This window comes from Elgaria multicarinata, chromosome 6 (genome assembly GCF_023053635.1).
Source record: "Elgaria multicarinata webbii isolate HBS135686 ecotype San Diego chromosome 6, rElgMul1.1.pri, whole genome shotgun sequence".
Taxonomy (NCBI): Eukaryota; Metazoa; Chordata; class Lepidosauria; order Squamata; family Anguidae; genus Elgaria; species Elgaria multicarinata.
Window position 1 is genome coordinate 26632232 of NC_086176.1, and position 19755 is coordinate 26651986.

Genomic DNA, 19755 nt, shown 5'->3' on the forward strand with positions numbered 1-19755 from the left:
ACATTTTTTTCAAAAGTAAGGGGTCCATGGCTTGGCATTTGAAAAACAAGGGGTCTGCAGTACTTAGCTAATTGGGAACCACTGTTCTAGTATTTTCACTATCAGCCTAGTTTAGATTCTATTATAAAGCTTTTGTTCATGAAAAGCAAGAGTTCCTCTGGCTAAACATTGCATGTGGTTTTTCTCCCTTGTTTTGAGTTGGTTTTATTTTTATGCTGAAACAGTATATTGAATTGTGTGTATTCAGCCAAAACTTTAACAATCTTACAGTTGAGGTCTAATTGTTAGTGCAGAAGTAATTCCCACTGATTGCAATGAGTTTTCGAAGTAAGAATTGCATTCTGGCGTTATTAGGATCTATTTCTTCCACTTTCATCTGGATTCATACTGATCCCAGAATAGTTGTTTTTAAATGGATATTGTCTGTTTTTGTTTGTTTTTAATGGTTTTAAATTTTGTATATTTCTTTTTAATGTTCACTGTTTTTAACTTGTAAGCCGCCCAGAGAGCTTCAGCTATGGGGCGGTATATAAATGTATTAAATAATAACAATAATAATAATAATAAAAATAATATAATTTTTGATCCTACTAATAGTATGTCACGTTTATATGGGGCATGATCCAGCCAAACTTTAAATCTTTCCCACTGAAATAGAATGTAAAAGTATTTAACTCTGGTTTTGTGTGCATAGTGTTTGCATATATATATATATATATATATATATATATACACACACATACATACATACATACATACACATACTTTATTCATTGGAGCTTTTCACTTTCTTTTCTCCTTCCCATCTTCCCCATTGACCTCATTTTAAAAATAATAATGCCATTTTAAATTGTATGTAGTCTTTTTTCATTAGCCTCTTGTGCATCTTGATATGTAAACATATATTTTAATTACAGCAACAGTCACTATGCCTATAATAAGGGCATAAACTTCAGCAATTGTGTAATGCCATAATTGCTTGTTCTCATTTTACGTAGTTAGATGTATATGAGATAATTATGTAATGAGGATATATTAGTGGATTTTTCCTAATTATCTTACATAATTAGTAGTAAAACTCTCTTTTTGCTTTATGTGCTAAATACAGAAGTTGTGAAATAACTGTACAGCATCAGATTTTAATAGACAAATGAGAGCAATCCTAGAAATAAACAATGTTGGACAGCAACATCTGCTTTATTTTAATAGTTCATCTTATACTGCAATGTTTGTAATAGTACAAATGGCTTTTTATCTATGAAAAGAATAGTCTTAATTTTCCTGTCTTAATGGAACCATTGGTTGCTTTTCCTACTGAAAATCAAGTTTAGAAATGGGTGATTTTGAGTGGAAAGGCAGTGGAAACAGAACCCTTTCCCCATTTGCTTCTTTGCTCCAAATTTATTTATTCATTTATTTATTAAATTTATATCCTGTCCCATAGCCGAAGCTCTCTGGGCAGTTTACAAAAATGCTGCATCCTTCAGTTAGCCTTGCAAAGCATATATTTGGAACTTCGTGGGAAGGGGGAAGCAGCATAGGGCATAATTTGGAAGAGGATGGGATTCAGTTAAGAGAAAGGGGGTGGGCCACAGGCTTATTTGGTTCTCTCCCTCCTCTCCTCCCTGGTATAAATTCTCTCTTTCCTCCCTTCCCTTTCCTTCCCTTCCTGGCCTTAGCCATGATTTATCATTATGTATGAATGGACTAACATTATTTTATTTATTACATTTATATAGCACCCCATAGCCGAAGCTCTCTGAGCGGTTTATTTATTTATTTATTTATTACATTTTTATACCGCCCAATAGCCGAAGCTCTCAGGGCGGTTCACAAAAATTAAATTCATAGTAAAACAATCAACAGGTTAAAAGCACAAATACACAATACAATATAAAAAGCACAACCAGAATAAAAACCACGCAGCAAAATTGATATAAAATTAAAATACAGAGTTAAAACAATAAAATTTAAATTTAAGTTAAAATTAAGTGTTAAAATACTGGGAGAATAAAAAGGTCTTCAGCTGACAACGAAAGGAGTACAGTGTAGGCGCCAGGCGGACTTCTCTGGGGAGCTCATTCCACAACCGGGGTGCCACAGCGGAGAAAGCCCTCCTCCTAGTGGCCAGCTGCCTCACTTCCTTTGACAGGGGCTCACGGAGAAGGGCCCCTGAAGATGATCTTAAGGTCCGGGCAGGTACATATGGGAGGAGGCGTTCCTTCAAATAACCTGGCCCCAAACCGTTTAGGGTTTTAAATGTCAATACCAGCACTTTGAATCGGGCCTGGACCTGGACTGGCAGCCAATGAAGTTGTAAAAGGACTGGCGTAATATGATCTCGCCGGCCAGTCCCTGTTAGTAAACGGGCTGCCCTGTTTTGTACCAGCTGAAGCTTCCGGACCATTTTCAAAGGCAGCCCCACGTATAACGCATTGCAGTAATCCAAACGAGAGGTTATCAGTAATCCAAACGAGAGGTTATCTCTGTCCAGATAAGGGCGTAGATAAGGGTTTACGACATTAAGCAGAGTTCTCCCCTTAGCCAGAGTTGGAAACCAGAGGTTGAAGTGGGTTTGTAAAAATATGGTTAGGATAGAACCCTGGTTAACCATACCTAACAATGGCCCCATTCAGAAAACACCTTAAACCATGGTTTTAAGCATGGTGATTAAGCCAGAAAGCCAGGCCATGTTCAGAAGACACCTTAAACCATGGTTTTATCCGCGGTGAATAAGCCTTTTTGCCTTAGTCACTGTGTTTAAAGCTGTGGTTTAAGATGTCTTCTGAACACAGCCCGGCTTCCTAGCTTAACTACTGTGGTTAAAGCCATGGTTTAAGGTGTCTTCTGAACGGGGCCAAGATTTCTCCTGTTATGCAGGATCCATACAGAAATCACTTGTCAGTGCACACACATGCAGCATCCTGAATTGAATGAGCTGACTAAGGGTGCTTCCAAATGAGACTTTTATTGTGCTGTAACCCTTCTTATTCTTAGAATTTTGTAGAGGATCCAGGTGACATCAGGTTCCACTCATCCTCCTCCTGTGTTTTCCCACTGCTTCTTCTGACGTTTGTCTTATTGCGGAAAATTCATTATGGAAAAAATGATAAAATAGCTGCACAATGTCTTATGAGCGCTAGGAACCCTCTATTTGGAAGCACCCTATGCCTCGTATGAACTGCTGGGTGGACTCTAGAGTCTAGGGGCATGTCAAGACGGGGCGAGATCCTGGGGATCGTCCTGGGATCATCCTTGTGCGTCCACATGACACACAGGGCATCCCGGGAGCAGGGAGGGACGATCCCTCCCTTGCCCCGGGATATTGCCCTATCCTTTAATTCCAATTTTTCCCACAGTCTCCCGAGACCATGGGAGGTATGGCCAGGCATTCCATTTTCGTCCCGGCTCCTCGCGAGGAACCGTGAGGAGTCATGAACCAGGCATAGGGCACAGAGCTCTTCAGGAACTCCGTGCCCATCAGGGTGGGGATGGGGAGCGCAAGGGGGGTTCTTTCTTCCTTTTTTTACCCTATTTTTCACTGGAGCACGAGTGCGCTCCAGCTCCTTCTCCTTTTTTAAAAAAATGGTATTCCCTCCTCCCAGCCAGGACGTCCCAGTAGGTAAGTCCGGGATCGTCCCCTCTCCGGCCTACTACACGTGTAGGTGTAGACCTGCCCTACCTGTTCATGGGTTTCTTATAGGCGTAGCTCATTCTTGGTGATGATATTTGTTGCTAATTGTTTTACATGCTTTTGGGAGGGTAATATGTTGCCTTAGGCCTAAAGATGACTACAGAAATAATTTTATATAAATAAAAATATGCCTAATAAGGAAATACTGAAGTAATGCCTGAGAATCATCCTATATCTGAAGGGGGCGGGGAATACCTTGAGACGTACCTCATATCATGACCTATGGGCAGAACGATAGCCAGCAAATTGAGATCAACTATTGTTGCTTTGGCTCAGGGAGGTATTGCATACAGTTACTTTTGCTGCAGTATGTTCAAGCCCTCAGGAAGCATTTTCATTTCAGCTTGCAGCCTGCCTGTTCTTGATCACAGTTCTAAACTGGTGAGAGATTTAGCTCTATATAAACAACGGTCTGATAGCTTTGTTGCCTGGAATTTGATGTGTCATTGGGAGCTCTGCAAAATGTTTAAACGGAAGCAGGTTTTCCTGTAGAACAACGTATCCAGGAAATGTTAGTGGTGAGATCTGGAGGATCATCAAATCTTGCATATTCCTTTAAATATGGGCACCTGCATTATAGGATATGAAATATATGAGCATATGTCCATCCATGATATATAATGAAATAGTTGAGGAACTTGAAAAGGGCTCCATTTACGGGCATTGACAAAGTACCCAATCAAAAACTTGACATAGTAAATTCAAGCATTACCCTCTGCAGTTGATCAGCAATCCAGAAAAATGAAGGAGCTACTCAAGTCATTTGAATCCATCTTTGCATTACTTGTGTGGTATGGCTGATTTAGCCAGTGTGGAGAGTGAATAGTGTGTGGGACCGACATCCAATGGGATGGAGTTTTGAAGCCATACTTCGCAATGATGCTCAGTCCTTAACTCCATGTTATGTCTGAAGTGTGGCCATAACCAAAATCAAGAGCCAAACATTCTTGTCATCTTCTCTTGTCTGTATTTATTTTATTTTATTTTATTTTATTATTGCATTTATATCCCGCCTTTTTTCTCCAAGAAACCCAAAGTGGCATACATAGTCCTCCTCCTCTCCATTTTATCCTCACAACAACAACTCTGTGAGGTAGGCTGGGCTGAGAGTCTGTGACTGGCCCAAAGTCACCCAGTGGGTTTCCATGGCTGAGTGGGGACTAGAACCCAGGATTTCCCGACTCCCAGTTCAACACTCTAGCCACTACACCACACTGGCTGAGCATGTGAGGTGACACCTTTGCATTATGAGTTTCTCCATCCCTTCAAGTGATTGCCAAAGAAATGGAGTGGAGCAGGGGGAGTTCACTACATGATGATATTACATCTCATACTTTATGCAGCGTTAAGGGGCGGGGGAGGTTAAGAAGATGCACTGAGAATCAATCATGTATCTGCTTTCATAATGTCAAGAGGTGTAGCTGTGTTAGTCTTTTGCAGCAAAGCCAACAAAAAGATTAAAGCATTCTTATGTAATCTGATGAAGTGGGCTTTATTTAACAAAAGCCTATGCCATAATAAAAGTGTTAATCTTTAACGTGCTAAAAGACATGTGTTGTTTTATCAGCTGTAATATGTAGTTCTCAACAGGTGACCTGGTGAATCACATTCTTATCATTGTGTTCTACCTCAATAGGGTTGTTGAGAGGATAAAATGAGTTGGCCTAAGTTCCTGAAAGGGAAAAGTAGAATAAAAATGAAGTAGACATAAAGTAGACGTGTAAACTGTCTGCATGGAACAAGGAAGATGAATAGGGAAACTAAATAAACCAGCAATAAGATAAAATAATTTTAAGTTGCATTTTGGTTCTCTGGCAATGCAGTTGAAAACACAGTGTAGACATTTTTAAAACAAAAGTTAGGACAGTTATGCATCCTGAATGAAATGCCTGGTGATCACATTTTGTGGTTTAAAATTGCCAATGTCCTAAGCTAAAGCATTGTAAGAATAAGTCTCACTTGCATGTCAGCATTCATGGGGCAAACGCCAGACAAATTTTAAATTCCATTTATCTTCAATTGGAGAAATTAAAGCATGTGTTTAACTCTTCCTTTAAAGTCAGTGAGACTTGTTGCCTCTAGGAGACTACTGTTTTGTGACGCCCTTTCTACGTTCCTAACTTCGGTTAGGTCAGCTTTGGCAGCCAACCTTTAACAAAATAACTACTGAGAATTGAATATTTTGTTTTGCATTTGAAAATGCATTTCCTTGATTTGTGACAGTTCTGATTACTAGTCACATTGTTTGTTTGTTTTTGAATACTTCATTCATAATTGAACTTTTTAGAAAAAAATATGTTTAATATAGGCCCTGATTTCTGCAAGTTATTAAGCATTTTCAACCAAATAGGCCTATCTTATGTAGGCCAGAATTTCCTGTGCAATTGTCAGACTAGAAACTTGCTTTTTTCTTAAAGAATCAAATTAGCTTGACATCTTGATGTCCAGTTGTTTTCTTGAAGATAAAATGACGTTCTTGCTTTAAATGAACACTTAGACTGGGTTCGAAAGGATCGCCTAACTTATTCCACATGTCCAAAGGGGCGGTTATTTCTTGAACAGTAGCCCCACCATTCCACATGGCAACCAGCTTTTGAAAGTAGGCAAACTTTTGAAAGTGTTTGCAGTGTGGCTCAGGGGGTGAGGAAAGACAAGAAAAGAAGGCAGTCTCAGTGAAATGTTCCAGCTCTAAAGTAACTCTTTGGATCTCAGGCTTTAGTATTTATTATCACCATAATACAAGCATTTAGTCACTCTTACAGTAACAATTAACAAGTAATCTCACTTCACTGGACTTTATATATCATAATTTTAAAAATATCATAATTTATATGATATACACTGGACTTTATATATCATAATTTAAAATAACGACGTGTTGGGAATGCTCTCCTTCTCAGCTGTGGAATCCATTTTAATTCTTTACATTTCAGAAATGCTTTAAAATCTTCAGATATAAACATGACTTGCTTTTACAGTTTTTAGTATTTTTCTTTTGTATTTTGGGGAAAAAAATAAAGTCCATTGGTGTATTTATATGGGAGCTCAGTGACAAAACAAGCACTTGCAAATAACAATTAGTAAGTAGTAAGAATTTGCAGAGGTGGAAGATAATTGAAGTGATTATTTTTACTGGATTTCAAATATGGCTTCCCAACTAATTATTATAAGACTTTGCACATATCATGGAAAAGAAATATTAGATGAATTTGTTTCCCATATGTTTACCGGGGTGTGGGGGAGGTTGCTCTTGGGATTATGCATTAGTGAATTTGTTTCCACAAAACTTCATAGTAAATTCTCCCCACCCTTTCTATTTCCTTTTTAGAAATCTTCTAGACTCTATGAGGATGACATCAGGTTGAGAAAAGAGAGAGACCGATACTGTGCCAATTTCCTGGAGCCTGCTAGTGTTCGTGCAACAAAGGAAGAGAAAATGGAAATTGAAGCCCTTGTCTCAGAACATAAAAACATCACAGTAGGAACTTCGACGCATGCAGCAGACAATCAAACTCACTTACTTTCCCCTGCTGCCAGTCACAATGGACTTAAAGACAGACACGAAACCTTGGACAGTGAGGTTGCTAAAGAGATCAGATATCTTGATGAGGTGCTAGAAGCAAACTGTTGTGATTCTGCTACCGATATCCCCTTTAATGGGATGACTTCTTCCTCCCCTGAGCCAACAGCATCTATTGTTGTGGATGGCTCTGGTCCATCTATTCACATCACTAATGATTCCACAGCACTCAATGAAAGTGACATCATTGTAGTTGGTGGGCAAGCACCTCCAGTGGTTGAACATGGTGAAATAAGTGTGGTATCTGGGAAGCTAAAACCAAATGGCCATTCCATGGATGTACTGCAAGGGGAACACTGTGAGAATCTGAAAGTGCCAGTGAGTCCATGCTCTTCCACAAGCTCAAGGTCTTCCAAAGATGGAGAAATACCATTAGCCACCATTAAGAAAGAAGCTAAGTTTGAGCTTAGAGCATTTCAGGAAGACAAAAAGCCATCCAAGCTCTTTGACGAGGAGGACCCAAGAGAGAATTACAGAGTGCGTAAAGTGAGACCCTCTGAGGAAATGATTGAGCTGGAAAAAGAGAGGCGGGAGCTCATCCGAAGCCAGGCTGTCAAGAAGAATCCAGGCATAGCAGCAAAATGGTGGAACCCACCGCAGGAGAAAACACTGGAGGAGCAGCTAGATGAGGAACATTTGGAGTCTCACAAAAAATATAAAGAACGCAAAGAGAAGCAGCAGCAGCAACCAGCAACGCCTGTGAAACACGTCTCCTATTCCTTTGACCCTCCTGATCCAGCTAGCATTAAAAAGGTTGACATTGTCACAGAGCAAATAGATTTTTCAGCTGCACGGAAACAGTTTCAGTTAATGGAAAATTCAGGTCAACCGAACAACACAACTGCACCCAAGAGATCAGGGAACCCCAAAATGTTCACTATCCAACCCTTCTACAAACCAATAGGCCCATCCCAAATGGACCGGCGATCGGTCTCAGTTACAAAACCTGTGTCTATACAGGTTGGCAATAATGATATAACTATTGTAAAAGCTGAGAAGGTCTCTTGCATCTCAGATGACAACAGTATTCAGACCATCTCTAGTGACCCAATGCGAGTGTCTCCTTGCAGTGAATCCGCTAAGCCTCGCCAGGCTGCAAAGATATGGTCAGATGATAGTGAATTCACAAGTGTGAAGGCAGTCTTTACATTGGTGAGGGATGATGAGCAGGGCTTATTAGATCAGTTCTCCAGGTCAGTCAATGTGTCTTCCCCTCCAGAGGAACTGGACTCTGGTTTGGATGAATTGTCTGTGAGATCTCAGGACACTACAGTTTTAGAAACACTTTCCAATGACTTCAGCATGGACAATATCAGTGACAGTGGTGCCTCCAACGAGACAATGAATGCCCTTCAAGAAAATTCACTTACTGACTTCTCTTTGCCCCAGACCCCTCAAGCTGACACGCCTTCTGAAGGTCGGGGAGAGGGTGTTTCAAAGTCTCTTAGCGATCATGGCTTTTATTCTCCTTCTTCACTTGACTGTATGCTCATTGATGACCAGCTGGAATACCAGGCTGGTCTGTTGGTTCAGAATGCCATTCAGCAAGCCATAGCTGAGCAGGCTGACAAAGTAAGTTCCAAACAAGCAAAGGACACTACAGAGCAAAAGACCTGTCAGGTCAAGGAGCAGGAGAAGATGGACAAGATGCCCTCTTCTGAGAAACAGCACAATTCAACGTTTCAGCCACCTCAGGTGTCATCTCCTGTGCAAGAGAAACGGGATACAGCACCAAAGATGTCTGCAGTTCAAGACTCTGCACTCAGGGAAAGGCAGGTCCCGCTGCCCTCTGTCCTTGCGCACACACCCCAACCAATCACTGTGGAGGAACCCAAGCCAGAAGTCAGCTATTTCAGCAAGTATTCAGAAGCAGCTGAGCTCAGGAGCACAGCTTCCATTCTGGCTATGCAAGAAGCAGAGGTGACAGTAGGGCCTTTCAGGCTAAGGTCAAAAAAGCAGAGGACTTTGTCCATGATAGAAGAAGAGATCCGCGCAGCCCAAGAAAGGGAGGAAGAGCTGAAAAGACAAAGGCAGGGTATACAGCTGACCCGGAGCCCTGTTGCAAGGAGTGCACCTCCGCTACCCACCAGAACTGTGACTTGCAGAACCGCACCAGGTAAGAACTTTACTTTTTACCTTTAGGTCAGCCAAACTGTTGTTTTCAGATTGCATCCTTTCTGTTTGGTTACAAACTTTCACCTGATCCAGCGCTCTCTCAACAGAAAGTACACAATGTCTTTTTGGGTGAGAGCAAAGGTCTATTGAATTCTAGAATCCTAATGTCCAAATATGGCAACCAGATGTTTTCAGCAGGTCCACAAGTAGGACCTGAAGGTATCAGCAAGACAGCAACCTCCACACACCCCATTGTCTGTCTCCAGCATCTGTTATTCAGAGGTATACTGTTTCTGAAGCTGAAGAATTCCATTTAGCTCTCATGACTAATAGCCACTGGTGATCTCTGCACCTTGAGGCAGGGAATTCCATAAGTCAGTTACTGAAGTAGTGCTTTCTTTTGTCTGACCTGAACCTAATGCCAGTCAGTTTCATTAAGTGATCCTATATGAGAGGGTGTGGGATTTTGACAAAAGCTTGTTGGAGTCCAGGTATATGATGTCTACTAGATCACTCTTTGGGTGGAGGGATTTTAGCCAAACAAAGCCACTGTATAGCCAATATGATAATTCCATACTCTACTCTAAATTCAATTGTCATTATGAGACACTAAAAGACATTTAATTAGAATTTGGGCAATATGTATAACTTAGAGCCAGTTTTCGTTCTGGTTATAGCAAAGCTATGAACAAGTTTCGTATTCTGTGTTTTGTCTTTACTGTTATCAGCCAATCTTCAATCAGGCTTGTTTGTCAGTACCTATTTTTTAAAGAGCCAGTTGACTAACGTTAATTACATTTTGTGTAGCTTGACATTATAAACTGGAGTTGTGGTTAATTAATGGTAAGAATGGGGCAGCTAGGGCGCATGATACAGATTGGGTTCATAAAGTTGGGTCCATAAAAGCAACAGGCTGAATGTATCAATATGTACAGCCTGAGTTTAATTTGTAACATGAAAGGTGCCATACCTCAAGCCTCCATAATAGTTCTTTGCCCTTGTAGTCTGTCATGGCCACAGGAGAAAGGTTCTCAGAAGGTCTGATTTTCAGTATATTCATACTGAAAATCAAGATCAAGCGAGCAAGTCAGCAAACTGAGCTAGACATTCAGCAAGCAAGATTGGACAAGAAATTAGCATCTGAGGTGGCATTTTTTTTAATGCTACCATTAAACTTTGGGTATAAACTACAATTTAGGGCAGGGGTGGGCAAGTTGTGGCCTTCCAGATGTTTTGTATTACAACTCCCATGAGGCCTCACTATTGGCTATGCTAGCTAAGGCTGATAGGAATTGTAGGCCAAAACATCTAATGGCCCACAAGCTGCCCACCCCTGATTTAGAAGAAAAGAGAGAGGAATAAAATGGCAAATGGTCCATAAAAGCTGGCTCACTTGTTTCTCCCGGTGGTTCATCAAACCTCAACATTTTAGATTTTCTGACCTGGCTTGTTTTTATGGATCACTTTTCTATAAAAATGCTGAAAATGATATATAGACCAAAGCTAAAAATTAGGTTTTTAAAAAGCCTAAAAGTAAAATGTGAACATTAAAGTGATACTTTTAACAGATTTACTCTGAAAAATCTAAAATCTAAGTAAATGATATTGACTCCATAAAGGGTATAGTTTTTTAGCTGACGAAAGAAGGGGGCCTCTCAGAGTTCCCTAAGAAAGGGAACTCCAAGGAGTAGTTCCTCTGCTATGTGCTGATAGAGATCTTGCATGAATGAGTGATGGAACTGCAAGGAGGGCCTCGCTTGAAGATCTTACAGTGACCCGGTTTGCACAATCAGTGGGAAATTTATCAAACCATGGGCTGTACTATTTATTTATTTATTTATTACATTTTTATACCACCCAATAGCTAAAGCTCTCTGGGCAGTTCACAAAAATTAAAACCATGAAGAGCATAAAAACAACCAACAACTTAAAAACACGAATACAAAATACAATATAAAAAGCAATACAATATAAATATTGTATTGACCTGACCTATAGAATGACCTGACCTGACCTATAAATACAATATGAAAAGCCCTAAATTGTATACTAGGGTTCTGGGGTGGCTTGTTAACCACAGCAACAAGCCACCCTGACTGATTTGTACATCTTGATAATCTGCAGGACTCTTCTCCCCTCCCCGCCGCCCATGGCTTGAACATACACAGTACCAGCCAGCACATGCCACAACCCACCATGGCTTATTTAAGTCATGGTGGGTATCAGCAATCGTGCAAACTGAAAGTACATATGAGAGAAAGTGCTCCTATATACATGTTGTCCATCTGCTTTTGGAATATAAATGAATAGTATGTACAATCCAGCCAACTTTGGGTACCTTTATGTCCTTTAAGTCCAAGGCATGTACGTAATTCTCCCACTAATAACAATGGGTCTTGAATGCACTTTGTCTTCACCAGAATGTCTGTTGTCACTATCCATGTGCCTTCCCATGGAAGATAAATGATGTAGAACAATAGTGTATGATACCAATCAAATGAAAGACAATTTCAGCAATGAAGGAGTGGGAACATCATTAATTACAAGAAAAGTATTTTTCCACGTGGCATTCAGTTCTGATCTTAACATCATCTGTTGGAAGATTTCTTCAGAAACAGGAACTATGGATTTTTGCTTTGAGGACAAATCTCAGTTCCGGTTTCAAATGGGCAAACTGGTTGGCTGCATTTTAATGTCAGCATTTTAATGTCAGTTCTCAAAACTGCTGAATCCATCCTGGGTAACACATCCAAACATGTACTTCCACTATTCCTTAAAACTAATAAATATTTTCATTGTATTTTACAAGTATGCAAGAAAAAACAAACAGAGTAAATAAATGATCACATTTTAATCATAGCAGTAGGCTAATATTAAGACATCTTACAAATCTTTGCAAAGAATGGGATTTTCTGTTCAGTTATATTTCCAGATTTTAAGGGTAGTATCCTATTGTGCCGATGTGTCAGCAGGAGCAACCGCTCATGCAATGGATCTTTTGCAGTTCTAAAAATAATCTGAAAATGAATGGAAACACTTGTTTCTGGAACTGGGCAGTTCAGCGGAGCTCATAGAAGGTAGCTCCACTGACATGTCCCAATTCGGAAATGATCATTTCCTCTCATTTTTTGTGCCACTTCCCTGTGGGGAAGGCAGTGGGTCCTACAAGTGCACTGGAGCTAGAGTGGACCAGTGGGATATTGCCCTAAGGAAGCCGTGAACTGTACAGATGGGTTTAGAACATTCAGAAAAGATTTTCATGCAGTTTAAATAACCTTTTTAAAAAAAAGCCAGATGCCAGTAAAACAATGAAGGTATAACAGCAGTTTATTCAGCTGGATTCATCCTTGTGGAGAACACAGAGAAGATCTGAGCAAAATATACACATTTTGTTAGAAAAGCAACCCATTAATTAGGCCATATGATGATGAATGCAAGAGTGAAATGAACAGAAATGTCCTAGTGCAGGCTTCCCCAGCCTTCAGTAACCCCAGCCAGTATGCTGGGGATTATGAGAGCTGTAGTCCAACATATCTGAAGGACACTAGGTTGGGAAGCCTGTTTTAGTGGGTATATGTCTTTATAGAGCTTTCATGCTATCTGTACCCTGCTTAGTAGTGCAGCATGACACATATGGTTCACAGGCCTGGTTTAGATGTGATTCTGGGGATTTTTCCCCCCTTTAAAAAGTACTTAGCGTGCAGCATTCCATGAAGCTGGCTTCTTTTTAAACCAGGCCCCTAACTGCTGGGTGCTCAGAGTTAGCATGGCAGCTTGGGGACTGCCCACTCAGTGGATCCATGATACACTAATGTTGTATGAATAGTTGTGGCAATCCAGTTTAAGTGAGATTTCCCCTTAAACTGCACAATTTTCTTTTCTTTTTGTTTTATTGTATGCCCAGCAAATCATTTAAATTGTGCCACACTTAATATTGAACCAAAGTGTAGATATCAGGAGTAGGCAGCTCACACACAAAAAATTACAACACACACACACACACACACATTCTTTGCTTAGTTTCAGCATTATTGTGAATCTTGAGTAAAACTGAAAATGGAAAACTCACTTTGAGAACCCAATTTTTTTAGTATTACGTTTAATCCAGGTCTATGTGAACAGCTTGCTGAATAATCAGAAAGAACAACACCTGATGTACTGAAAAGGCATTCTCTGCTTATCCATTAAACTTTATTATGTGTTTACTGGAGAAATATTTGAGGAACTATAGGGAAGAATGTCTCAAACCAAAGGTTTCAAGAAAAGCAGACCAGATATCCATGGTTTTATCCACTTGCAAGTTGCGTCTATATAACACCCGTTCAAAAGTTGTTAATGTTATTAGGTCCTCGGTCCATTGCATTATGGGAGGTGTGAATTTGTCCTTCCAATGTGATAGTATAAGTCTTTTGGCTGTCATAAGGGCTCTGAAAGTTCCAACTGCGCTGACCATGTGTTAACTTCCAAGAAGCCGGTAGGTAATTTAGGAGGACCTGCACGTTGTTCTATATTATAGATTGTTTCAGTACAAAGTTCATCCTTATTATAACCTCCTCCCAAAAAGGGGCAACTACGGGGCATTGCCAAAACATATGAGTTAAAGAAGCGTTAGAGACATTACATCTCCAGCAATTGTGCAAGTTAGATTTGTGTGCTTTTATTCATTGGAGTGTGGCGCAGAGTGGTAAGCGGCAGTTACTGCAGCCAAAACTCTCCCCACGGCCTGAGTTCGATCCCAGCGGAAGCTGGTTCTCAGGCAGCTGGCTCAGGTCAACTCAGCCTTCCATCCTTCCGAGGTCGGTAAAATGAGTACCCAGCTAGCTGGGGGAAAGGTAACAGCGACTGGGGAAGGCAATGGCAAACCACCCTGCTACAAAGTCTGCCAAGAAAATGTCAGCGAAAGCAGGCATCCCTCTAGGAGTCAGCAATGACTCAAGTGCTTGCACGAGAGGTTCGTGTCCTTTCCTTTCTTAGGTATGGTTTTCTTATATGGTCCCTTGGCTAAGCAATAATCTAAGCCAGGGGTGTTAAAACTTAGGCATGTGGGCCCATCTGAGGTCCAGGATTTCCCATATAGCTATGCCCCCTTCCCCTAAACCCACTCGCTTTCTGCCGATCAATAATCATGGGGTGGTTCCCCAGCCTTTGCATATTTGTTTTCTTGTTCTAAAAGGTTGACCTACTTCTCCTAAGGCTTTTACTGATATATATTTTTGGTTGGTCCAAGTCATGCTCAGTTTCCCAATATGTGAATAGAGTCGAGAAAATGTACATTCTTGACCATTTGGGTTTTGTTTGAAAGAGTCCTGTGTTTCTCGACTTGTCAGCCTCTGCCTCCAGTTGTCCTGCTTCTTCTGGCTTCTAGGATCATTCACATGTTTCAGGGAGTATTTGCTGAAGTTCCTTTGGGAACTGAAATCCAAAATAGCTGTAGGGCACCAGGTTGGGGGATGCAATCCTAATGCAACAAAGTGGCTTTAGATCTGTAAAAAGTACTTAAAAATAATTATTGCTTATTATTCCATTTTCCTCCAAATTTCCTTTCCCCTACCCCATGACATCAAAACTGTCAGAAATTTTACATCTCTAGGGATGCCTTCTAGGCATGTAGAGTTTCCTCTATGAGGACGACAACCCTGATCAACTAAGGTCACTGTGCCCATGTTGGAAACTCGATATGTGTAGAAGGCAACCTCCCTCAGACTAAGCTAATGTCAGCCAGAGAGTGTGCCCACACACCATTGCCAAGGGGATAGGGCTTGCCCTGCACATTTCTACTTGTCCCGTTGCCTGTCCAGACTGAATGCCTGAAGAGGGGTATTGTGTTTCCTAGCTTCTCTTTGCTTTATAGTTGGGCATTTGTTTGTTTTTAATATCACTCGGTTCCTAGCAGGAAAAAAGCCCCTTAAATTCCAATAATTCCTAGATCTAATGGGAAACACATTGGCCATATTAGCCCTTTTCAGACATTGTAACAAGATTGAATGTGTGTGTGTTGATGGAAAACATCACGGCAGTGGTCTCTATCCACCAAATCATGTGCACTGAATACATTTAACTCTCTCTATAGTTACAAATAGTATCACTCTGCATGATCATGAACCCCACAAATCTTTCTTTTTGCAGGGTTCCTAATCATGAGGAGGGGTTTCATAGGTGCACTTCTGATGTTAAATGAGTGCATATGTAGGGTAGAGACAGCTGCCATGATGGCTTCCCCATCCCTCCCCCAAACATAGAGACGTTTATTCTACCTGGTTAGAATGTCTAAAAGGGGCTGCTGTTTTTACAAGCCATATAAAGTGAATTCTCTACCAGTCAATATATATATATATGTGTGTGAATCAACACAATTCATTTTCAGAAAGGATTATTCAATACCTGTCACTTTCATGCCATTACTCCAGAATTGCTCGAGCTAAAAGGAATTCTGTCCTTTAAATAGAGGTGTGTCAAGCTCCACTCATCGTGGTTTGTCACGGTTTTCAGAAATCACTTTATAAAAATACAATCCTTTCCTTTTGAGGCATGAGCAGTAAAGACGTTGTTTGTTGTTATAGCTGTTGCGGAGAATATTTAGATCAAGAAAATGCTAGATTACTAACTGGGACTGGCTGATGTGATGCCAGGACTTCATCAGCTGCACTGGCTTCAGATCCATTTCTGAGCACAGTTCAAAGTGTTTGTGTTGAACTTTAAAACCCAAAATGGCTTTGGACTAGAGTACCTAAAGGCACATCTCCTCCTGCATGTATCTGCTCAGGACCCTTCAGAGGCCCTCAGAGTGTCCTGTCCAAAGGAAGCTAGGCAGATTGCTACTAGAAAGTGGGCTTTCTCAGTGGTGGCAACCCACTTATGGAATAAACTCCTCAAAGAGGTCTGCCTGGCATCTAGGTTGTTTCTTTTCAGTGCCAAGCAAAGAGTGTTTATCTCTCCCAAGTATTTTATAGACCTAGTTCTAGGTTATTATTGCTGTTTTATCCATTCCTGTGCTGTTTATTGTTTTGCATTATATTTTATTTTTTTCTTTTAAATATTTGTATTGCATTTTACATTTTAACTGTGTTTTAAAATGGCATTTTAGTTTTTTAACTGGTTGTAACCCTTAGTTATTCGGCGGATTAGAAATGTACTAACTAACTAAATAGAAATAAATAAATGGCACCCGGAGGGATCAAATCTCCTTCCCATAAACATTGCTGCTTTCATAAAATTTGGAGCACCCTAAAACTGCTTTTTAGTAATGTTCCGCAATCACAATATTGAGAGATCCAATAACTGATCTCCTGGCTGTCAGCTTGAAGTGATGCTGTATAATAATAACTGGGATACATTTGTATAATAATAAAATCGTATTTGTAATTTTGGGGAAACCAATTCTAGTTACCTGGTGCCTGGCAAAAAAATAAATGATTAAATATTATCTTGAAAGTATTATCTGAAGGTGTGGGATATGTGTGTATCAGCTATCCTTTTCATTCTGCTTGTGAACAAATGTTCTTCTTGCTGTTTTTCCATTTTTCTGCTGTGGCGTGCATTCACCCTCAGGTTGACTGTCCCCATCCAGCTTTGCTCCTGTAATGAACCGAATACATAGCCAGATTTAGAGGGAGAAAAAGAAATGCTTAGCTTTCATGATTGGAAGTTGCTGTTCCTGTTCTCTGTGGTCACTGTCTGATGCTAAGCTCTGCAAAATCTGAACTCTGCTAAAGGCACATAGAAGGGAGGTGTTAATGGCTAAGCCTTTCTAGAAATTGTTGTATGCTACTGAATTAGGCTAATGGGGAACTCTGAATTTCAGAATTATTATTATTATTATTATTATTATTATTATTATTATTATTTATTAGATTCAGATTTAAGACCTTCAGATTTTCTCCTGATGAATAGCACAACCCTGTTGGATATTGTAGTAACATTTCCCCCAACAAATCTGATTTGCACTCAGTTATTGAGCATTTTAATTTTCTGTTCCTCTGGTTGTGATCCGCTTGTTGAACTACATAACCATCTTATAACCATCATAGCACCTTCTTAGTACTTAGTGCTTCCTTCACAGAAAAATATATCCATATAACTGACTGATGAAGAAATTAGTATCTTTTAAGCCTTTGTTGTGCTCAGGACTTTGCATAGCTTTCAGTAAGGGACAAAACCATCCATGTATACCAGATGTCTCATCTGTGAGTACCAGGAAATTCCTAACAGGATATGACTGATGCCTCATGGCAGCTGTAGCTTTCCCCAAGTCTCCATTTATGACCCTATTAGCATTTGTGAATAAACAGTTGCTTCACAGAGACAGAAAGCAGGTTGCAGTTTTCCTTTTGCTATAGCTCAAACACACATGTCTAAGACAGCAATCCTGTATCTACTTAATGGGAATTCCCTCTCAATAGATACATACAGTATGGTGCACTGAATTCCCTATCAGTGAAATGTTCCTTTAAAACATATAAGGACCACTGGGTTTTTTTTAATGTAAATCTCAAGTGGAGGTTAAAAATCAAACAATACTAATGGCTGCTTGTAATTTCAAATGTATGTGGCCCAGTGGGAACTACTGAATTTTGCACGCAAACATACCTGCTCGCTTGTGCCATTCCTATAGAACAGATCCGGTTATGCTGTGCCTAATAAAAATCTTAAATTTACATTAACTACCAAACATACTCTCAAAACTATAGTGTCTGTTTATATAGTGTTGTCAATGTAAATAGCACTTCATAAGAGTAATCTAAGCAAAACAAAACAAAAAAGATCTCTTTCCCAATAAGCATGCAGTCTGAATTTCAACAGTGAGGGAGGCAATAAAGGAAAAGAAGAAAGTAAGGCAAGAAAGAGAGAGTCCAAAGTAACAAGGGATTCAGCCGAGAAATACATGTACAAAATTTTATAGTTTTCTTTCAGTTGGGAACAAGAATTAAGAGGTTAAGCCAAAGGATTCATAGGAAAGTTAGATTCTGAGAAGGGCTTCCAGGAGGAGAAAGATTCTGATTATTTTGTCACCATTACAGGTCACATTGCTCATGTGTACATTGAACAAGTCAGTTCATTCATCACAGCTTAACACTTCTTCTTTTTTAACTTGACCTTAGGCTACTGCTAGGTTATTTTGCTATGCAAAGTGATAGAAAGATTCCCCCATACCATGTGTACAAAGTGACAAAAGAGTTCACAAGTGGGTAAGAAAAAAAACCAAATAAATATCAGGAACTATAGCCTACAGTAATAAAAGCATGCTGTTATTTGATAACATAACCTGAAGATCTTGCAGATTTAAAAGAAAATCTGAAATGTGCTGTGCACATTAACAACAGCACAATGTCCACTTCTTGCATACTGAATGAAGTATTTTCTTTTTCTTTCCCTGTTTTTTTGGGGGGGTGGGGTGGGGTGGGGCGAGGGGAGAATGACAAAAAAAATTTACCTTGGCTGGTTATGCCTGCTTCACAGGACTGGAAGATGGGAAGCAAAATAGCCTAAAAAGTAGTTAAAGTACGAATGGAGCGCAACAAAGCAAGTTTAAATGTCATGGCTCCCCAATATACACACGCACACTGACCCCTAGGAGTTATAGTTTGTGGATAACTGAAAAATATCTGTTAGAATTTCTCTATGAGGAAGAGAAGCAGTCTGCTGTGGTCTCAAGATGTCTATAATCTGGCTGGGATGGAAAGTTGGGCCAGTTCTCAGTTGCTTTACTCCAATTAGTCTGTTTGCTGTCAAATTCCACTAGTGTAAGAATAATATATCCCACCCTGGATAAGACCTCAATCCAGTGACTGTTAGCAGAGGTATGATTGTTCTCTAGTTCCCCTGGATGCACTTACATATTCCTCTTTTGGAAATCTGTAGCCCACCCTGTTATCTATACCTCTAGGACAGCAGACTAGCAATATTAGGCCTTGGTGTATTTTCTGAAGGGGGACTTAGCAATAAGAGTTGTAAACCTTGACCCAGCACTGATAAGCCTGATCAAATAGCTGAATGATAGTTTAATAAATTATTTGATGCCAGTAGCTACTGGTTGTGTGCATCACAAAGAAACAATATACAGTAGGTAAGGTGATAACTTTTTCGGTAAACATTTTCTGTGTTTTGATGTTAAAGTTCTCGCTCCTCTCAATTTTCTCAGATAAATTTGAAACATAATAAATTTATTGTAATAAATAAACTTTATAGACACCAAGAGCATGGATACTTAGACTATTTCACTCTATTATACTGCCATTGCAGTAGAAATTGAAGAGGCATCGCTTCCTATACCACTTCCCCCTAAACTATGTGAAACTTGCTGGCTATGAGATTCTTGCAAAGAATGTTGGACTAGTGAGACCTTGACCTGATGCAAATAGGTGTCCCT

At 40.0% G+C, this 19755-nt stretch overlaps 1 protein-coding gene across 2 annotated transcripts in view; it reads left to right on the forward strand.

The window, feature by feature from the left end:
• Positions 1-19755, forward strand: part of PALM2AKAP2 (PALM2 and AKAP2 fusion) — a 278607-nt gene that overhangs the window by 242241 nt on the left and 16611 nt on the right. For both annotated transcript variants that reach the window (XM_063129169.1, XM_063129170.1), the window contains one exon: positions 7023-9390. In XM_063129169.1, the coding sequence (XP_062985239.1) occupies positions 7023-9390 (2368 nt within the window). The remainder of the gene's footprint in view (positions 1-7022; positions 9391-19755) is intronic.